General features: G+C 35.1%; 4 protein-coding genes across 7 annotated transcripts; 2 read left to right on the top strand and 2 right to left on the bottom strand.

Moving 5' to 3' along the window:
• Window positions 1–828: 828 nt before the first annotated feature.
• On the bottom strand, window positions 829–2,956 carry LOC103314325 (odorant receptor 43a). Its single transcript, XM_064360063.1, has 6 exons — window positions 2,349–2,956; window positions 1,844–2,304; window positions 1,700–1,799; window positions 1,543–1,653; window positions 1,337–1,492; window positions 829–1,291 (listed from the first exon to the last, which is right to left on the bottom strand). The coding sequence occupies exons 1-6, from the start codon at window positions 2,481–2,483 to the stop codon at window positions 1,229–1,231; spliced, it is 1,026 nt and encodes a 341-aa protein (XP_064216133.1). The 5' UTR covers window positions 2,484–2,956; the 3' UTR covers window positions 829–1,228.
• A 120-nt stretch (window positions 2,957–3,076) lies between these two features.
• Window positions 3,077–4,619, top strand: LOC103314324 (uncharacterized). 2 transcript variants are annotated; one of them, XM_064360062.1, is made up of 7 exons: window positions 3,077–3,376; window positions 3,428–3,521; window positions 3,570–3,613; window positions 3,659–3,977; window positions 4,022–4,147; window positions 4,199–4,258; window positions 4,307–4,619. In XM_064360062.1, exons 1-7 carry the CDS (start codon window positions 3,247–3,249, stop codon window positions 4,578–4,580), a joined length of 1,047 nt encoding a protein of 348 aa, XP_064216132.1. In that variant the 5' UTR covers window positions 3,077–3,246; the 3' UTR covers window positions 4,581–4,619. The 2 variants fall into 2 exon arrangements, with proteins under 2 accessions (XP_064216132.1, XP_008198275.1); XM_008200053.3 differs by having other exon boundaries at window positions 3,080–3,376; window positions 4,310–4,619.
• Window positions 4,578–7,480, bottom strand: Hpd (4-hydroxyphenylpyruvate dioxygenase). The gene is made up of 8 exons (XM_968742.4): window positions 7,350–7,480; window positions 7,276–7,302; window positions 7,064–7,231; window positions 6,898–7,023; window positions 6,735–6,824; window positions 6,585–6,685; window positions 5,967–6,519; window positions 4,578–4,685 (listed from the first exon to the last, which is right to left on the bottom strand). The coding sequence occupies exons 1-8, from the start codon at window positions 7,350–7,352 to the stop codon at window positions 4,611–4,613; spliced, it is 1,143 nt and encodes a 380-aa protein (XP_973835.1). The 5' UTR covers window positions 7,353–7,480; the 3' UTR covers window positions 4,578–4,610.
• A 3,312-nt stretch (window positions 7,481–10,792) lies between these two features.
• LOC662624 (ras-related protein Rab-37) lies at window positions 10,793–19,026 on the top strand. Of its 3 annotated transcripts, XM_008200050.3 has the most exons (8): window positions 10,830–11,092; window positions 11,142–11,328; window positions 14,691–14,801; window positions 17,095–17,205; window positions 17,254–17,362; window positions 17,412–17,522; window positions 17,566–17,707; window positions 18,597–19,026. In XM_008200050.3, the coding sequence occupies exons 2-8, from the start codon at window positions 11,152–11,154 to the stop codon at window positions 18,706–18,708; spliced, it is 873 nt and encodes a 290-aa protein (XP_008198272.1). In that variant the 5' UTR covers window positions 10,830–11,092; window positions 11,142–11,151; the 3' UTR covers window positions 18,709–19,026. The 3 variants fall into 3 exon arrangements, with proteins under 3 accessions (XP_973803.1, XP_008198272.1, XP_008198274.1); XM_968710.4 differs by lacking the exon at window positions 17,095–17,205 and having other exon boundaries at window positions 10,793–11,092; XM_008200052.3 differs by lacking the exons at window positions 10,830–11,092; window positions 11,142–11,328; window positions 14,691–14,801 and adding an exon at window positions 14,873–15,216.
• The last annotated feature ends 1,353 nt before the right edge of the window (window positions 19,027–20,379 follow it).

Below are 20,379 nucleotides of genomic sequence, written 5' to 3'. Positions count from 1 at the left end.
TATTTTCTCTTTATTATAATGTGCTCTTACGTTTACAATTTGGTGCCTTTACGTACTTTTACCTATTGCCGCATTATTTCTTATTTCTATCAGTTTTATGCTCCGCTTTTCGTTTATTCGTCTATGTGTTTTTTCATTCTCTTATTTTTGTTTATGTGTTGTTTCACTTACCTTTTCTACACTTTTTTTCTCAGAAAAATTGTTACCCTGATCCGGGTGCGAACACCCGACCTCCCCCGTCGTAAGTGGCGCTTATACCACTGGGCCACCAGGGCCCTAAGTACTGACCGTCTTTTGCAGATATTTAAACACAAACTTTTTAAATAAATCAACATTACAAACTATATAATTGCAATAATTTACCTAAAATGAAAATACTGTGAATGTTTCAAAATGATATGAAATTCAGTAAAACTTTAATTAAAAAATTATTACAGATTTTTTAAATTCTTATCGAAAAATCAAGTAAAAACATTTATGACGAGAGATTAGTTTGGAAAAATGTTAGATTTTTGCCCTACTTTTATTAATTTTAGTGCGATTGTGTGACAATTTGTTTTAAATTCAGCAATAAATTGTGCTTGCAATTGTTGAAGGAGCAATAAAGTCTGGTTTAGTGTCCATTTTATAATTTTTGTCCCAGCGTTCCTATTCCCCAAATTATACAAAACAGTTGCTACCGAATACATCACTCTAAGGTACTAAAAATAAGCCACCATTCATTTTTTTATTGCTGTTTCTGACGTCTTACTTTTCAAACACAGAATTAGAATCTAATTTGCCGAATCCCACCAATTTTATATTATATTATAATTATATTATTATAATATCGTGGAAATGTTGACAACGAACGACACGTAGAACTGAAAATGGAAAAGCGTCCTAAACGAAGTTTTTATAGATTTATTGACGAATCTGCAATTTGGCAAATTTTTGTTAATACGAAAAATGCGATTTATTTGTTTGGCCGCAGTCTCAATTTTTCCGCAATCAGACTCTGATTTGTAAACTTTACAACAGTGTGAAAAGAGGAAGCCAAACTGCGAAAAACAACTGGAGAGGTAACGTGGTCATGAAAACAATTTCCACGACCTTTCCACAAGTGTGGTTCGGGAACAGGCCCTTATTATTAATTATGAACGATTTTAACTATTTATTTATTGCTTTTTGAATTACAGTCTAATATAATTAATAATTATGTATAAACGAGTGACTGCAAAAAAGACATTCATTTTTTTCCTTCTCTGAGACTGCACAGGACCGTCGTGGTCGAATAGATCATTTTAACGTACTAAAAATAATAATTAATTTTTGTGAGTGCTAGTAATTGGCTCACTTCCGAAACGGAGCTTGAATTCAAACGTCCCAACCCTAGTATATTTATATAAATAGGTTGCACTGAATTGGTCATAAAAATAAGCAGAGTCCTTCTATTTTTACTATTCCATAAGTGCCACGGAAGTTCGAGAGTTGTGTCAAAAATGCGCCCCGTCTGAAATACTTATCAGATAAAACAATTATCACCAAAATTATAATTGTTACCATATCAGGGATCTGTAAACACAAAACAATCAGACACGTTGTCAGCATAAAACTTGTGACAGTGATACACAATGGGCGAAGATTATGTTGCCAGTCACTCCGAGAAAATGACTGAAAAATTAAAACCATGACTGAGCTTTCGAACGGTTTCGCTCACGTTTATGAAGAAGAAAAGCATCGAAATGTTGACGACGAGAAACATGCAGACTTCGACTTGCAGGAGGCCCCAGTACGTTTTAACAACTTTCCGAACGAATCTACAATTCCGTCAAGACATTTTTCGTGAAACGATAATTATTACCCTGTCAAACAAACGTGTCGTCTGATAACAGAATGCAACTTTTCTTTGACCATGCTCTGGTGCCTCAAACCCTTCATCCCTTTTATTTGATAAAGTAACAATGACAACTGAAATTTTATCCCGAAAATTGCGTAAGCTAGCACACAAGCGATCAAAATCGCCCACACAGTCTGAAAAAATAAACCGGCCCAAAACACGACTTCTAGGATTTGCCCCCAATTATGGAACATTTCTCTGATCAGGAATATGTCTTTTTCGTTCTTAAATACGGGAGAAACGAGTAAAACTGAAGTTATGAACATACCACCAGTAACGAATGAAATAACATACAAAAACCGAAATTGTTTTAGAAATTTGCCAGGATTGACGTTATCCAGCGGCCAGTATAGGGAATAGAATTCACACAAAAGCTCTAGGACAGTTTTCTCGTAAACTGTTTGGGCAAGCGCTTGGAAAATGACCTGGAATTAACACTTTTTCCAAAAATTTTGCAATTCCAACTTACAAAACACGAGAATCCCATCATGGGCCCATAAGCTGACATTAACAATATTTTATTAGTACTGGTAATGATGTGAATCGTTTGTAACAATAGAAGTGTCGAATTGAATGAGCAAATGGCGAAATTTAGTTTTTTCATTACGGTGTGAGACACGATGTCGATGGACAGTTTTTTCAGGACCCAAAAAGGGTCGTCTGAAATTAAAATAAGGGTTAGTTGGCTTAAAATTCAATCTACCTTTCTGAACGTAAGGCATGACATCAGAATTAGTTATTTTGGAGCGAGAACACGAAAATTTTGATTGTCTCAAATGAGCATAGTTTTCTAATCAAATTCTTCGTAATAATGGTATGCCCGAATTATTTATATTTCAATTGAAAACCAATACTCGTTAGAGTTATTTACGAAACTTATTACCGAATTACCGATTTGTAAAATTGGTGAAGCCTTACGTATTTGAGTAGTTTTTTATTCTTTCAAAACAGTTGTGATATTTGAAACCATATTTTTAATTCACTTTTGAGATGAAAATTCGTTACATACGTATGTAGGATCAGTTTTTTATTCTTTGAAATGATACAAAAGCGTCGTAATTTATTAATTAACTGATATTGTTAAGAAACCAATGTATAATTTGAATAATTTTAGGAAAAAATGTTGGTCTAAATAATGACTGCATTATGTAACCGACAGTGCAATTCCGTACAGTTGGTTGCATAGTTACATTAATTTTTTGATGCTTAAGAGTGAATAACTGATAATTACCAAATAGTCGACACAAGAATTTCTCTGAAAAGCATAAAATCTAGCAAATTTAATTGTTTATAAGCATTTATTGTAAATAAGAAGTTATTTGTGGTGACCGGCGACATAACCTGAAATTCTGAACTGAAAGTGAAAAATGCCTTCAGATTCTTACAAGGACTGGATTTCCATTTACAGTGACGATATTAAGACAACATGGGAGGCAGAAAGGTCAGAACTTCGAAAAATTTGTATGATTTATTGTGCGTTTCAAACGGAACTAAACAGTGAGTCTTAACAAAGTTTGCTTATTTTCCCCAACCCCTCGTTAATTCCAGGACTTAAAACCACGTTAAACGATGAAATATCGTCCGTTAAGGCCGAATTGCAAAAGCGGGACTTGCTGCTTAAGCGGAAAACCTTCAAAGGATTGTAAGTGTTCTAATCACCTTAAAACCCATTTTTTGTTACATTTCTTAGGGCACAGTCGGAACAATTCACCGAGTTAATTCAGTTGGGAAAAGGTAAATTACGACACTTATGGGATGTCTTACATTACCAATTTTCAGAAAACCAAAGCCCTTCTTTAAAACAGCTTAATGACTCCAAAAGCGAGGCGTTTCTTATCGAGTCGCCCAACACTTGCGCGTTTGTTAAATCGCCCCCAAGCCCCATTTTGAGCACTCGCACTAAGCATTCGCCCCCTTCTTTTAATAAAACGCCCAAATGTGACGACTCAAACATCATGGAGTGTTCCATAATCGAGGACACGCCTGATGTCAAGCCAAAAAAACGGCCAAAATTGACGCAAAAAAGACAGAAATTGAAAAATAGGAGTAGACAAGACACCACTCTCACGCAGATGTTTCTGAAGCCACGGAAGCCAAAGTACGTGAATATTTCACAAAAATTGAGCTAATTGTTTTTTAAAGGGAAATTGATTCGAATTTGCCTTCAATGTCTCTCGACGCAATGATTAATTTGATCAATGAAAGCAGTGGTAGTGAGACTGATGACGAGCTGATGGGGCCCCCCGATGGCCGTGAAAGTCCCGACAAGTATTTTTCTTTCATCTTATTTATTTCGTTTTTTAATTAATTATGTGGTAGAGAGCCGGAGCCCGCTGATGTGACCATTGACGGCCTTGAACCGAGGGACAGTCCCGTCAAGTATTTCTTTCATTTTGTTTTTTTTTTTTTGTATTGATTTTGGTGTGGTAGAGAGGAAGCCCCAAAGATCGCGTTTGAGGAGGTGGTGCGGGGCAAACAGCGCAAAAAACTGAAGGGGTGGTCGTGCCAGGAGTGCGAAAATTATTACGGAGCCCTAAATTTGCCCCCCGAAGAGTTGGAGAAGCGGAAAAATGAGTGCTCGAGACATAGGCGTAGGTTTAAGAGGAATGAGACGTATAGGGGATTTTGGGATTTGACGTTCGGGCCCTCGCCGAGGACCCAGAGTCCGGAGTCGATGGTTTTCAATTATAAACGCAGCTAATGATTATTATTTATTAGGTACATTAAACTATTACAAGTTGCCACGTTTCGCTTGTTCTATTTCAATCGCCTCGAATAGTGCCTTGAAATTCCCGGCCCCAAATCCCTGAAAAAATCCCAATCAGTGAAAAAATTCGGACGTTTTGGCGTCTGGTGATAGTCACGAGAGTCGTAGTTATTTTTTTGAAAGAAATGCATTTTTTTTCAATCAATTAAAAACAGTTTTTTTGGGAGAAATACCGAAAATGATATTTTTTGCCGGCTAAAATGTTTTCGAATTGAAAGATTAATTAATTAGTATCTTATCTCCACTTTATTGTCTGGACTACGAAGGACAAGGTACAAAATCGGACCAAAAAAAAACAGTACACTTCACTAATTACTTGGAAAAAAATGCAGAAATGTTGACTTTGCATTCTCAACAGACTGAAAAGAACTGAGGACTAAAATTTTCATGAGAAAAAAAAATTCAAAATTTGTGCTCTTTCCTGTATTTTTTAAAACGCTGCGAATACGGTTAAAGATACAAGAAAACTGTTCAGAGGAAAGTTGCAGAGAATAAATTTCCATTAAAAAATTCAGCGAGACCATATCTTTGTTTTCAACGGTTTAGGCTTTGAAGACGTTCAAAGATGCTCAAGCGACGGATTTCCTTCATTTTGATTTGATTTTTCTTTTATTTCAAAGATTGTAGATTTAGAAAATTATAATCAGGAATTATAATTTCTTGCTTCTTCGAATTATCTTATTTTTTAACTGGGACTACCCTTAGTAAAAAATTTCGCTCAGATTTATTATATCTTGATTCGTCCAATCTGTTTTTTTAAGAGTTTTGGAAAAGTTGTCGTCAGATAATGGATGAAATTCATCGGGTTTCGGTCGATTTTGAAAGATTTTTTAAGAAAATTTAAATTAAAAAGAAATCTTACAATACGACAAAATTATGTTTTTTGAATCCTTATGCGAGTGCAGGACACAAAAATAATCAATAAAATGTTAGTTGGTTGATTTTGAAAGAATTTTTTGCTTTTTCACAAACGACAAAGCTAGAAATATTCAAGACTTTTAAAAAAATCTGTAATATGATTTTGTAGTCGTAAAATCATGGTTGGAGTAAGATGATGGAGTAAGAATAGTTTTTGAGCGATTTTGAGTGCTTTTGAAAAATTTTGCAAAAAACACAATTGAAACATTTCGAAGTTCTAAATTTGTTTTTTTTTTTTAGAAAAAATTATTAAACATAGGCATAGGGAATTTATGTATATAGATGCAGAATAAATTTCCTTTTATTAAGTCGTCCGTTTTTCGGGGCAGTCAGATTTGAATTTTGTTGAAAACTTAATAGTGTTTTATTTGAATGAAAGGAAAATTTCGCGTAAAATCTTACGTTATGGTTTCTTCTTTGAATAACCTCCAGGAAGAGAGTCGGCCGGTCTTGCATATTCTTGGTGAAGATTTGCAGCAAATACCCCTTGTCGTCATAATCAATCAGAATCTTCAATTTTTGCAAAATATCCAAATCCTCGGCAATCTTCACCTTACTGTGCTTCAGCTGCTCGCGCAGAATGTCGTAATAACTGTCCGGCACTTGGAGAAACTCAACCCCTCTAGCCATCAAATTCTGCACCGAGCTGATGATGTCCTGCGTGTTGAGGGCGATGTGCTGCACCCCCGCGCCCCCATAGTACTCCACGTACTCCTCGATCTGGCTCTTCTTCTTGCCAGGGGCGGGCTCGTTGATCGGCAACTTCACATTCTCCTCCCAGTTGCTCATCACAATGGACCGTAACGCCGAATATTCGGTGTGCACTTGCTTGTCGTCCACCGACCAGAAGCGGTGGAATTGCAGGACCGTCTCGTACCATTTCGCCACGGACTCCATCTCCCCGTCGGGCTGGTTGCCCACGATGTGGTCGATGAAGTCCAGCCTGGCTACGGGCCTGCAATTTTCACTTAGTTGTAAAGCACGAGCGGCGTAGCGAGTGACTCAAATGTTTTAACGTACAAATTTTTCGCCAACTTGTCCTCTTGACACATGACGTAGCCGGGCAAGAAGGGGCCCCGGTAGAGGCTGCGGTCGATGAAAGTATGGGTAGTGTCGCCGTACTAAAATTAAATTTTTTTTTTGGATTTTTTTTTTTTTTGGCAGGGTTACCGTTTGGATTTTGGCGAAGCGGACGATTCCGTGAAAGTCGCTCTCCTCCCAGATGTCTTTCAGTATTTTGGCACCTTTTTGTTTGGCTCGCTACAATAAAATAATTTCCCCTCCTTGTTTGACTCATGGCGTTCGAATCGCTCGCTCCTTGTCTAACACTTACCGCAACGATTCCCTCCAAATTTTCTACAGCCATCGCGATGTCCTTAACGCCGTCCCCATGCTTGACCAGGTGGGGCCCCACCTCGGAGTCCCCGGGTTCGTAAGGGGACATAAACACAAAAATGACCTAAGACAGTTTTTGGGTTTTTCTCATTTTTTGGACTTACTTTGTTCTGGCGGACGACATGGGCGGCATATTTGCGGCTTCCGCTCTCCAGGCCTTTGTAAGCCAAAGGCTCGAAGCCCAGTCTTGTTATGTAATAACTAGCGGCTTGTTTCGCATTTCCGACGTAAAACGTTAAATGGTCGAAGCACAAAAATTTGCCGTTAGTTGGCTAAAATATTTATTATATGAGGCGGTCTTTTTTGGGGGGCTTACCTTGGGGCCCTTGTCTGTGTATGAAGTCTGGGGATTGTTTCGGTTAGTTGTGTACAGAAGCGGCCGATACTTACCATTTTCACTCACTGAAACTTGACTGAAATCTGCTGAATAAGACACGGACTTGTCTTTTATAAGTTCGCGCAAACAACGTTGTTTATCTGATTTTATAATTAATTTGGTGAAATGCAAATTATGTGTAAAAGCAAGGAGATCAGGATTTGATACACTCGTGCTGCTGTGGAAGAAATGTGCTGAATAATAGTCAGCCTGAAACTGACTTTTGGCCAAAATAAAACTTCTAGGGGAAAATCGGCATTTTTTGAAAAATTCTCTCACAAAAAAATGATTCGTCATGGCCCAGGATGGCCGGTAAAAGCCAACAGTCTCGTAATATTTCCTCGTGACTTGCATTTTATCACAATAAATTATTGACTTGAAATTTATTTAAATTTCGAAAAAACAAGATATCTCCAAGATGTGGTGTGTCACCAATAGAGTGTGAGAGCCTTCCAGCGATTTATTCCTGTTTAGCAAGAAACTGTTTTAATTATTTAACAACTTTTTCACATTTACGGCTTTTAGTAACGTTTTGTTTTCATTTTTCAGGCTTAGGACGCTTCAAATTGAGGGCTTATCACGCGCCTTGCAAATATTTAAATTCCATTAGCTTTTTAAACAAATTTAAGTGATGATAAAATGGAAATTATACAGTAATGTCAGGTACAGACAAACATTAATTAAAATTTTGCGTCTGACACGAGATTTGATTAAAGCACTAATTATCGCATTACGTTTCAAATGAAATCTAATCAATAAAAATGGCTGATAGTGGACTGGAAATGCATTCATTGGGCGGAGATAGGCGACTCTGCAATAATTCCTATTGACTTTAGCTGATAAAAAACACGTAAACAAATTATGAATCGAAAAATACTGAGCACAAAACGTACAATTTGCAATTTTGGCTTACTAGATTTTTTACAAGAATTCTTAGACCCACTTTAAGTACTTAACTTTGATAAAAAAGGATCATAATAGTTATCGCGAAAATTACACATGTAGCCGGTCGCCAGGAGCCGCGGCAATTTTACCTCAACACTTGCTGACTTGAAAGAGGCATCCGATAGATTAAAGCTTTTTTTAAGACTCAGAAGACCCATAAAGCAGGAATTTGACGAAAACATTTTGAACAGTAAAAATGTGAAATTTTTATATGATGAAATCAAAAAAAAGTCCACAAAAACATGCTTTAGACAGAAAATAATGTTATCACATTAAAGTATTGAAAGTTCTAATAAAGATATTTATTTGAAAGTTGATACTCAGCCATAATCCGTGAGTTCGGCTCAATGAAAATATTTTCAAGATGGTGGCACTTCCGGTTATACCGGAAGTCGCTATCAGCGTTCTTACTTTAAATGGAAAGTTATGTTTTTCGCTGCGTTTTTGGATTAGTTGAGTTATTTTAAGGCCGTTTTTATCAGCTTTTCCTATACCTAAGTTTAACCGTTTTTGAGATATTTAAGATTTTTTGAAAATTTTTGGATTTGCACCTGTCACTTAAAAAATCGGTAACTCTTTTAGTTTTAGAGATTTCGAAATCATATTTGGAAAATTAAAAGAGAAAGCCTGTATCTGTTCTCCAGTCTGTTCAAAATTGGAAAAAGTTAACAAACCCAAAAATTTTAAGGTTAAGTTTGGACAACTTCAAGTACCCATAATTTATTTTTTTCAAATGGCATGTCCAAATTTTTATTTCACTAGATGGAGGAGAATTTTTTCTGCATCGATCTTATTAGCATTCTTTATACCTATCTGTGATAATTTTCAAGTTATGCTGTTTTTTTTGACATTGTTAATAATTTCTTATTGACCACAGCTATTTTTGCATAGTTTATAATTTCTGATTAAACAACGACATGCTTTGTTCAAAATTGCGTTTATGGAATATTGGTTTAAAAAACTTTAATTTCTCACATTTTTTTCCTCGTTTTCATGGCAACCTATGAAAAACGGCTTATGGCTAATGAATTTCTCAATTCCAACAAAAAGTTTTGTTGTAACTTGAAACCGATTAAACATTATTATAGGACGATCGATGTAGAATTAAAACCTCTACGGTTTAATGAAATAAAACATTTATTTGAAAAAACTGAGTTATGGGTGCCCAAAGTTCTGAAAACTTAACTCTAAAGGTTTTGGAATTCAAAACCACCTACTCTAATTATAAATTCAAATGATCGCTTGGTACTTGTAGAATAAAAATGTTGTTTTAGAATTATTTCTAAAATAGAACAAAAAAATTGAATGTTGAATGACTTAGCTATTAAATCACACAATCACAAGAGTTAAGTTTGTCGATAATTTCGAATTACATAAAAAAATGACAATTCATGTAGTTTACTTCACTTTTCAATTTTCCGATTAGAGTAGCTTGTGATTTTAAAATGAAATTATTTATACTGTATAATTTTTTTGTGTATACAGGATGTTTTACTTGTAATTTTGTACTATTAAATCATTAATTTTTCCTTCACGGTTTTTTGAAAAGTCTCAAACTGGTCAACCAGTTTATGGTTTCTTATACTTTTTTATTTTAAATAAGAAATTACCAGACGGTGAATACCAAACTGAAACACCCGGTATATTATTCGAAAAATCATAAATTGCAGACCATAACGAAGAATTCGGTTTTATTAAAACATTGTTTTAATTCATTAGGAAAACATCAAAGCATTGAAACAAACAAAAAGCTTGATCCTCGTAATTGATTTTTCATTTCAAAATAAAATGATTTTACCGAAATTGCCAATAACGTTTAAAAATATGAAAATAAATAAAATTACATAATGTTCTGACAACGCATGTATTCTGACCGTGACCTTGACATACTTTATTCAAATGAACATCATTATTTTCATAAATGAGCCAAATCAAATTTTTCTGTTTTTTTCAATCCGATACGCAACAAAATAACCGCCAATCGATGCGATTATTAAGGGCAAGAATTCCTCTGTTTCGCATCTAAACGGCAAAAAGTCATTAGCTGTCACATATTTTGTGTACTCTACGTCAACTGGCCAGTCAGTTAAAAAACTGAGTTATGGGTGCTCAAAGTTCTGAAAACTTAACTCCAAACGTTTGGGGTTTTTAATTTTTTTTTTAATGGCAGAATTACTTTTGAACTGAAAGGTGCAAATCCAAAAAAATTAAAAACTCTAAATATTTCGTAAACGGCTAAATTTAGGTATAGGGACACCTTATGAAAACTGCTAAAAATAACTGTACTAATCCAAAAACGCATTAAAAAATATAGCTTCCTATTCAAAATAAGGAATTTGATAGCGACTTCCGGTATAACCGGAAGTGTCACCATCTTGAAAATATTTTCATTGAGCAGAACTCAAGGGATTATGGTTGTATACAAATTTTTAGATGACTATCATTGTTAGAACTATCAATACTTCCAATGTGGGGTTAACACGGCACACCCTGTATATTTTTTTAAGTTCACTAAGTGGTATTGTTTTTTATTCAGACTCGTTTTTTAAGTAATGCTTTATGGAATTTAATCAAAATTTCCAGCACCGAAGCCAAAATAGTCGCTCAAAGCTCGAATCTTCAATGAGCTTTGGGTGTGTGTGTGGGCGTTCATTGATCCTAGCGAGTCCTTATCAGAGTAGGTCGACGGGATCAACATGGCTGCTACCTGAATTCCTTCAGTGCTTAAAACCGCGCAAAAAGCGTCACCAATTCAATTAAAACCTGTCCCTTATGCTAGTTAAAGTGGCGACGGACGGAACTTCACAATTTGGTATGTTTGTGTGGCTGTTTCGATGTGTTTTTCGAATCTTGCGATTCAGTGTCGTCAGGATGGCAGCCGACGATAGCATGGACGACGACGTGTTCGAGGATGTCGATAGTCTGAGAGTTTCGGGACAGAAGAGCACCCCCTCTCCGACGGGGTATAGGGATTACAAGCCCCCGGCTGAAGTACTCAAACTTTGCCAGACTGACGTGCTCGAAGACTGCGAACAGATCGTCCATAAGGTACGGTCTAGCAACAAGTTTTCGATCCTTGAACGCTAAAATAGACGCATAAATAAATAATCGCGCCGATAATCAGCTTCCTGGCGCATATTTTTAGTTTTATTCTGATTCTAACTAACTTGGATTAACAAAGGGCCAACTAATTAATTAGAGAAGCACTGTTATGTAGAAAATTCTTGTCTTTTTATCGTTGTTACGGATCATTAAAAAAATGTCCAACGAATCGATTTTATTTCGGTAAATGCTATATTTGACATATTTAAAAAAATTATGATATTTTTGGTTTTTCAATGACCTTATTTTTATTTTTTAAATGACAACCAATATTTTTTTAATCACTACAATCTTTCTGTTCTTAGTTTATTTTGTAAGTGGTGATTGTTTTTTGTACTTTTTTGTATTCATATTTTATTTTATTTTATTTTTGTATTTTTAGACAACAAATCGGTATTTTTTAATTTAAGTTACTTTCTGAGCAACTTCGAAAAAACTACACTAAAAATACTTATGATGAAGGAAATTCAATTCTCTACAACTTTCCTCTCGACAATTTTTTCTACTTGTAACTGTATTTGCAGCGTTTTGAAAAATCTGGGGCAGAGTGCAAATTGGTAAAACTTTGAAATTTTTTGGAGTGGATAAAAATTAATGATTTTTGAGAGGTTTTAGGCCCTATTCGGTTGTTTGCTTTTGGGCAAACAGCTAAATTTGTAAGGTTCTGACTTGTTTTTTAAGACGCCAAATGTTCTGGCCCAGAAGTAACATTTTATTTTTTAACATTCTTTTTAACACACAATGTTGACGGGAAATAATGTTCAAAGTACACCATTTTTTTTTCAATTTTCGGGATTTTTTCTTGAATTAAATAAAGCATTTACAGCATTTTAAAACACTTTTGGACCTACAGCCCGAACAGAAGAATGTATCCTGTAAATAACTTTCAAAAAAGTTACTCATTGCGGCTGTAAAACACCGAGGAAAATGGCTGAAATGCTTTAAGGCTAGACGCTGGACCATCTAAAATTATTTTCCATTTTTTAAAGTTATTTATAGACCGATTTTTTTCAAAATTTGCTATTACACTTAAAAAAATATTCATTTTATCGTAGCAGGCTTAAATTTTTTTTAAATAATTTTTTAAGAAAAAAAGCTCGATGATTTTTGCTTTGCTCCTTTATATTACAGGGTTTATACCTGCTGTAGTGTCAAATGCCTCAGCTTTGGAGCTGTGTACAAAGTAGAAAAATTATTACCGTTTATCCAAAAAATAAGCTAACCGTTTACTTAGCTCAGAATTTGGCTGTGGTGCTTCACCTCCTGGAGCAGTGATCATGAGGACATTGTTAATAAAAAGCACAGAGATTAGAGAACTTAAAATTAAAAATTGTGAGATCTTTGTGCATATTTTATTACGAATACCCATACAGCGTGCTCAAAAACTGGCGCACCAACTCAATGGTGTGTGGTAGAGAAATGGTTACATATAATGGTAAAAATAGTAAAAAAATTCTTTGTATTAAAGTTATTGATAAATAACTAATTTTAGGTAAATGACATGTGGCAACGTTGTCTAACAGTCATGATCGCTATAGAATTTTATGGTAGCGCTCAGCTCCGTTTGCGTGTGCGTCATCTGACATTTCTGTCACTACGTTTACATAGCAGGGGCATAGCGGTGACAAACTATCAAATATTTTTTGAGGTTACGAAGTGTTTAAATTATGAGTTGTTACAAAAAATACAGATTCACAAAACAAGAACTAATAAACGCAGAATCAAAAACCTAACGAAACGCAAATCACAAAACACAATAAACGAACAGAAAATACTTGCGATTAACACCAATAACACTTTCGACAACCATGCGACGACGTCTATAATTTACTGTCAATGTCAGTTTGACAAATTCATGACACTTGACGGTGTTGTCGAAGTGCACATGTAAATTAATGTTCAAGGATACCACCCTTAGATAGCCCATAGCTGTTTAAATTTGCATTGTTTTTGATAATTTTTTTATAGCTTTGTGTTGGTAATGAAAAAATTAAATTGATGACGCACACGCAAATCGAGCTGACCGCCACTATAACAACGATAAAAATAAATTATTTTGGAAAGGGTTTCCTAGGAAATAATTCCCAGTGTTGGCACATCTAGGGCACATCTACACATTGTGATTTTTTGGATGAATTTTAATTTTTTTAAATTAAAAAATTGCTAAAATCTGCTAGTAAATTTTAAAATAATTATTCATCGTTTTGTTACGGAACGATTACCTGGTATGAAACATAAAAACATAAAAAAATAATGAAAACTAAAGAAGTTAACACAATAAGTTTGTAGCTCCAGATTTTTTAAAATATAACTTTAGGAATTTTTTCAACATTTTTCCCGTAATCTGCACTTGCTTTTTAATAACGTACCACTGAGTTGGTGCGCCAGTTTTTGAACATCCTGTATATAGTTGACAAGTATTTATAACGAAAGTGAAAAATCGAGAAATAATACTAAAACACAGCCACAAATTATTATTAGTAAATACAAGGTCAGTTGGCAAAAAAGCCAAAAATTTTTTTGTTGTTTTCCTATTTGGACTCCACTATAAACTGAGATTGAAAAATTTTTCATTTTGTATAAAAAGCTTTACATACCATACTTACTAATTACTAAATCAAGAGACGAAGAATTTGAAAAATGTCACCTAAACCTAGATAATACCTAGGTATGTATTTTTATCTGTGGGTTTTATTTGAATGTAATGTCACCAAAAAAATTAAAATTAAAAAAAAATAACTATTATTATTATTATTATTATTATTATTAATTGTTAAAAGTTAGTAAACCTCCTTGTATCCATATCTACTCTTCTTCTATAAATTTTCAATTTCAGTTTCTAAAAAAAAGTGGAATTTTGGTAGTGGCACGGATCAGATCATAAACCCATTGTTTATTTTAGGCCTAGATTCGGAAATTTGTATTCCTGTCTCTTTTTTTTTCGTGAGACACTCCAGAAGTAAACGTCCTTCAAATCGGAGTTTTAGCAAAACCAGCGTCTAGCCTTAACTGGCAGTCATTTCATGCCCATTTCGGCATTTTCACCAATCATGCAAGCTTTTCCCCAAGTTTAGAATCACGGTTACCACCCTAATTGCGAGTTGGAGGAATTAAGCTGTGACCACAAAGCGGCTATAAATGAAAATCGCCTTCGGCGGCCACTTTGTGATACCGCTTTTCGATCATTAAAAACTCGCTTGATGCAATCAAAGCCCCAACCAAATTTGAATCAATATTCGCAACTCTGTGCCAAGTAATAAGATCCTATCGCTCTCTCCACCCCTGCAACCAATTCAACTTTGCTCCAGACGATCCTTTTGGGCGACAGCGGCGTCGGCAAGACCTCCCTGCTGGTCAAGTTCGACACCGGGCGCTTCCAGTCGGGAAACTTCTCCGCCACGGTGGGCATCGGCTTCACGGTAAGTGGGCGAAAAATGGCCCGATTTTCGAAAACCATCGCGGCTGATAAGTGGGGCGATAAAGCGCCAGGTGAACAGTCTCCATAGAAACATCAAAATGACTGGGTTGTAGCTCGCGCAATATCGAAAGCTTTCATTAAAAGCTCAGTGCCGGAGGCTGGCGCGCTTTCCCGTGCAAAATCTATCGCAAAAGGAAGTGGCTTATCGCGAAATGGGCTCATTGCGTGGTTAAAGTGGCGACGCGATGGACACCGAAGCCAATTATCGGAGAGTTGTTCGCGTTAAAAGCACGAAAAAGTTGGCCGAAAATGAGCGGCGGAATAGTCAAGGGGGGCCGGGGCCGCTACTCGAGTATAGTTTTTTCAGTCGGAGGGAGTCGCTCAAAAGTGACGAAACGTACGAGCTCTTCGCCAAGGTAATATACAGGGTGTCTGAGCCGAAAACTGGTGGCCGGAAACGAAAAACCATTTTTTGCTTCTTTTCGGTACACCATTTTATTTTCTTACATTCTTGATTTTTGTTTCCCCACTTTTCGATTGCATTTATTTATTTTTACGCCTTTTACTTTTTTATTTTCACTAACGTTTCTCCATTTCCGTCTTTTTTACGTTTTAACAAGATATTCTTGCGTCTATGCGATCTTTTTTTTATTAAGTTTCGTTTATTTTTCTTATCTATTAATGAAAATCACAGGCCCAGTTGCTGGTAACATATTTAAATGAGAGATAAATTTAAACGGCAGTTTAAACACTATCTTAGCAAATTTAAATGAACTCAAGTTTAACTTGAAAAAAAAATAAAAGTGTAAGCACTTGTCAAAGAAAAAAAAAACTAATGTACATAATTTGGAAAACTGAAAATTTTGAGGAAATTCCTAATTTTTTTGTTCTTCATTAATAATATTCCGCAATAATTTAATCCATTTTTTATTGAGCTAACCCGTTTCCTCTTCGACTTGTTTCCAAAAAAAACAAGCCGATATCTCAAAATCATTTCAGAATTTTTTATTTCCAAGTATACGTAAGTATTACGTAATACAAAATATTTTTTTAATTAATTGTAAGGACATTCTGAAACAAACGTAAAAAAGTCGCTGGCTTCAAACATATTAAAAGTTAAGTTTATTCATTGCTTATTAGCTTACATTTTAATCGTACTTTATAAAATTTTAAATTCGCCATTAATCTAAGATTTGTTAAGTAAATGATGGCAGCGAAATTTAATTGAGCACGTAGACTTAATTGATTCATAATTACACAAATTTGAATTAAATTGCCATTAAATAGGAAAAGACATATTAATCAAATTAAAGCTACTCAACATTTTTGGGGGGCTTTTTTTTAGTTAGCGACAATTTTTTTTCCTAATTCCCTCACAGAACAACTTTCAAGGTTAGAATGTCATTACTGATTAGAAATAGATTTTTTTTTCAGCAGCTTAATATTAATTAATCTTGATTATCAGAAATTGTGGAAAAGTTCTGAATAAAGTATTTAATATCAAACGCTTGTTTCTGTGTGATTATTCGTAGTTTTTGAGATACAGTAAAAATGTAAAGTCTTAAATCTTGATTTTTTGTTTGCTATTTCTTCGTTTTCAATTCTAAATTTGTTTGTGTTTTTACGATCCACCTAATATTATTAAAAAAATTACAATAATTGTGGTGAATAGACAAATAATTATTAACCGTTTTAATAAAAATTTGATAGAAAAGGACCACTTTTATTTCTTCCCATTACATAACTATCTTTCACAAGAATTGATCCAGATAATTATTTTTTTAACATTTAACACTTGTTATGTATTATACAAGACGATAAAATTTTACTTTATTTTCGAGAGCGGTTTTCAATGCTTTGAAACGATAGCGAAGATAAAGGTGAATTTTATTATTTCGACTGAATTACTACGTTATTTTGATTGATATTAATTATAAACGTCAAAAAATTCAACAATGAATAAAGCGTCAAAAACAGAAAAACAACAATAGTTTTTTCAGACGATAAAAAAGCTGCCAATTTTCATGTTATAATTTTTCTCGTTCAAGTATTTTTGCCCCAAAATTTTACTCATAAAGTCTAACTTTGTCCCTTTTCACCTCAAAAAAGCAAGTGAGATGTCATTTCCTTCAGAGATTTGCAACGCAATTTACATAAAAACTCTTTAGTTTACATAACGTTTTCCTTCAACCCTCAAGTTTAAATTTTTACGATGTTTTTTTTAATAACCAATACACTAGTTGCCTAGAAGTGAAACTTGCGCCACTTTGTACGTGTTTTTTGGCCACCTGTAGGTGATGCTTTTGGGCGACTCCGGCGTGGGCAAAACGTGTATTTTGATGCAATTCCGGGACGGCCTTTTTCTTTCCGGAAATTATATTTCGACAGTAGGGATCGATTTTCGGGTGAGCCAGCCCTTTCAAACTCCCGCAACTCAATTTCATTTTTTGCAGAATAAAGTAGTTACAGTCGATCAGACCAAAGTGAAACTCCAGATATGGGACACGGCGGGCCAGGAGCGCTTCAGGAGCGTCACCCACGCTTACTACCGGGACGCTCACGGTAAGACTCAGCTCAAAGTCGAATTACGAGCCCAACGGGCCATTTTCAGCCCTTCTGCTGCTGTACGACGTCACGAACAAGACCAGCTTCGATAACATCCGCGCCTGGCTCAGCGAGATCCGCGAGTACGCCCAGGACGACGTCGTCATCATGCTCCTGGGTGGGTGTCGGCCCTTTTTGCCCTTAACTGACTGCTTTTGCAGGGAACAAGGCGGACTGCGGCGGCGATCGGGCTGTGAGGAGGGAGGACGGGGAGCGGCTAGCTCGGGAGTACAACGTTGCGTTCATGGAGACGTCGGCCAAAAGCGGGCAAAACGTCGAATTGGCCTTTTTGGCCGTTGCGAGGTACTTGAGTGGGCGCTTGTTCTGTTATACAGCCTGTTCCGTCTTTCGCTTAATTTAATTCGGAAGTAAAAATACCGTTGGGGGCGCCACTGAGCTAGGTCGAAAACAGTAACCATAAATGGCGGGAAAATGTTTATTCGGATATTTTGAGCGTTGTACGAATTTTGGGGCTTCACAATTATTACATTGCCTATGCGGAATGATTATTGCATCTTTGATGCAAGAAACTTATGTTGACAAATGAGAGATGACGAGGAAGACACGAATAACGAATGACTGTTTGGTTCACTTTCTTTATTGGAAAATTATTACAAAGACATTGAAAAGCCTACCTTTTGGCATAATTTACGTTTAAATGTATCAGCAGTTGTTAATCTTTATTGTAGTTTTGTAGATTTACCGCAGCATTTCATGATTTTTTCAGTGGAAAATTCTAACCTAAAATTCATAACACTTCACTAATTTATTGGTTTCTTGAGCCAAACTTTGTGTTCGCTGTGATCCATTACTTATAATCTTTAATTAGACAACTGTTTGATAACACTTTGTAATCAAAATTTAAATATTTTTCACTTTTTATCCACTTTCAAGTTCCAATAATAAACACTTTATACCACGAAAAACTACAGAACCAAAGTCAACGCTAGTTTTTACCACCACGTACTTTTAAAGTGATTCTTTCTATTGTAAGTAATTAACACTATACACGCAAAATTGTTGAACAATTCATTAAATGTCAGTTAAATGTGGAATTTTTACTGTTTTCGACATAGTTCAAAAGTCATCACCAGAGGGCGTCTAGTTAATTTTATTTCCGAATATCAAACTGATTTCAAATTAATTTGGTATAAATTATCCCTTGGCAAAAGATTTTTTTTGTAATTTTTAGGGAGCTGAAGTATCGGCAAAGCGGCAACCGCGCCGATCGCAACACGTTCTCAGTCCAAGACTACGTCAAAGAGCAGACCCAGAGACCGCCTTGTCCTCCTTGCACCACTTAGACTTTGCACATTTGGGACCCAGAACAATACGAATTAACACCAAAGGAATTTGGATGGAAGACAGTCTGTGATAAAAACAGACTGGGTGGACTTGTAGTTGCTTTTATTAGTGTGCCATCTCTTGTTTTGGTAGGTGTGTACGTATCATATCACGTGGGGCGGTATTGATATTAATGATATTGTTAGAACAATAATTTTTCAAGTATATACACCTTGTATAAAAAAATGGATTCGTTTCACAGTTATCGCTAGGGAATCAAATATAATATATTCTGTTAAGTGGTGTACGGAGTCTTTAAATAAATTATTTCTATGGCATTTGCAATTATTATTATTTGCCTTTCTTATCTAATCACTGGTTTATCTGAATAAACAACGTAAAAGGTAATAAAAAACGCCACACTGGAAGGGACAATTGCCATTTATTCGATAAAATTCATAACTCGGAAATCAAAACCAACACTAATATTTTTTTACATAAATTTACGAGTTCACTGGTCATAACTCATAACACTTACCTTCAAAAAATCAAAAACTAGCAATGTTTTATACACTTTTTACGACCTTAGAATCCCCTCTAGTGGTTAAAATGCAAGAAAGTAAGCTGCTTCTGATGTTTGATTTTTTCAATTTTTGATGAGATTTTCGGAACCCGGAGCATTTATCGGGCAGCAACTCCGGAACTTAGGAAAAAAATTCGTAACCAAAAAATATTGGGAATTTGCAGTCCATTTCTCAGATCATTTTACAGAGTCATACATCAAAATAATTCCAATTCTACGGCTTACTTTACGTATTATGCTGATTTTTCACAAAGTTTACAATTTTGAAATTTTTTGCCTGAAAAATTCGTAATACAAAAACTAAAAATCCTAGAGCAAAACGGTTTGTTACGGCTCACTTTACGTATTACATCAGTTTCTCACGAGATATAAACTTTTGAATTTTTTTGCCAAAATTTCCTGAGTAATACATTTATTTACCTCCAAAAAAGTTAAAAAAATATTTATTTAAACTCACTCTAGCAAAGTTTTATGGGCTTTTATATGTCTTAACAACTCACAAGAGTTGTTAAAAGTCCAGAAAATGTCCATTTGTTCGATTTTTTTATGTTTGATTTTTTCAATTTTTGTCGCAATTTTTGTCGATTTTGGGTACCCGGAACATTTATCGAGCAATAGCTTCGGAACTATTAGAGATAACCCCATGAAGTGTATTATCGTTGGAAAGCTCTTTAAATTATCTATTTTTTTCAAAAAAGATTATTGTTCTCCGACTAATAGTTTTCGAGCAAAATGCTGCTAAATGCAAAAATTGGTAAAATTTAAAAAAATTCATAACCAAAAAACTATTGGGAATTTGGCAATTTTCTCGATGCCAATCGATTCCACGGATCATTATGCATAAGTATGGATCAAAATAGTTCTACTTTTTAGAATAGTTTAGCCGTGAATGAGAAAATAAAAAAAATTAAAAAAAAGTTAACACCCCCCCCTTAAAATCGGTCAATTTTTAAAGTGTCTCAAAATCAAATGAAACCTATTTCATCTTATAGGTTTTGATCTGCTTTTTACGATGGAACAAACCGTTTTCTTCTAGCTCTTTTAGTTTGGCCGTAATCGGCGTTTGAAAATTGAAAAATTTTTTGCGAGATATTGCCTTGAGTCCTAT

Source organism: Tribolium castaneum, chromosome 2 (genome assembly GCF_031307605.1).
Source record: "Tribolium castaneum strain GA2 chromosome 2, icTriCast1.1, whole genome shotgun sequence".
Classification (NCBI taxonomy): Eukaryota; Metazoa; Arthropoda; class Insecta; order Coleoptera; family Tenebrionidae; genus Tribolium; species Tribolium castaneum.
Note: the sequence above shows the minus strand (reverse complement) of the source record. Positions and strands in the feature narration are given on the sequence as shown.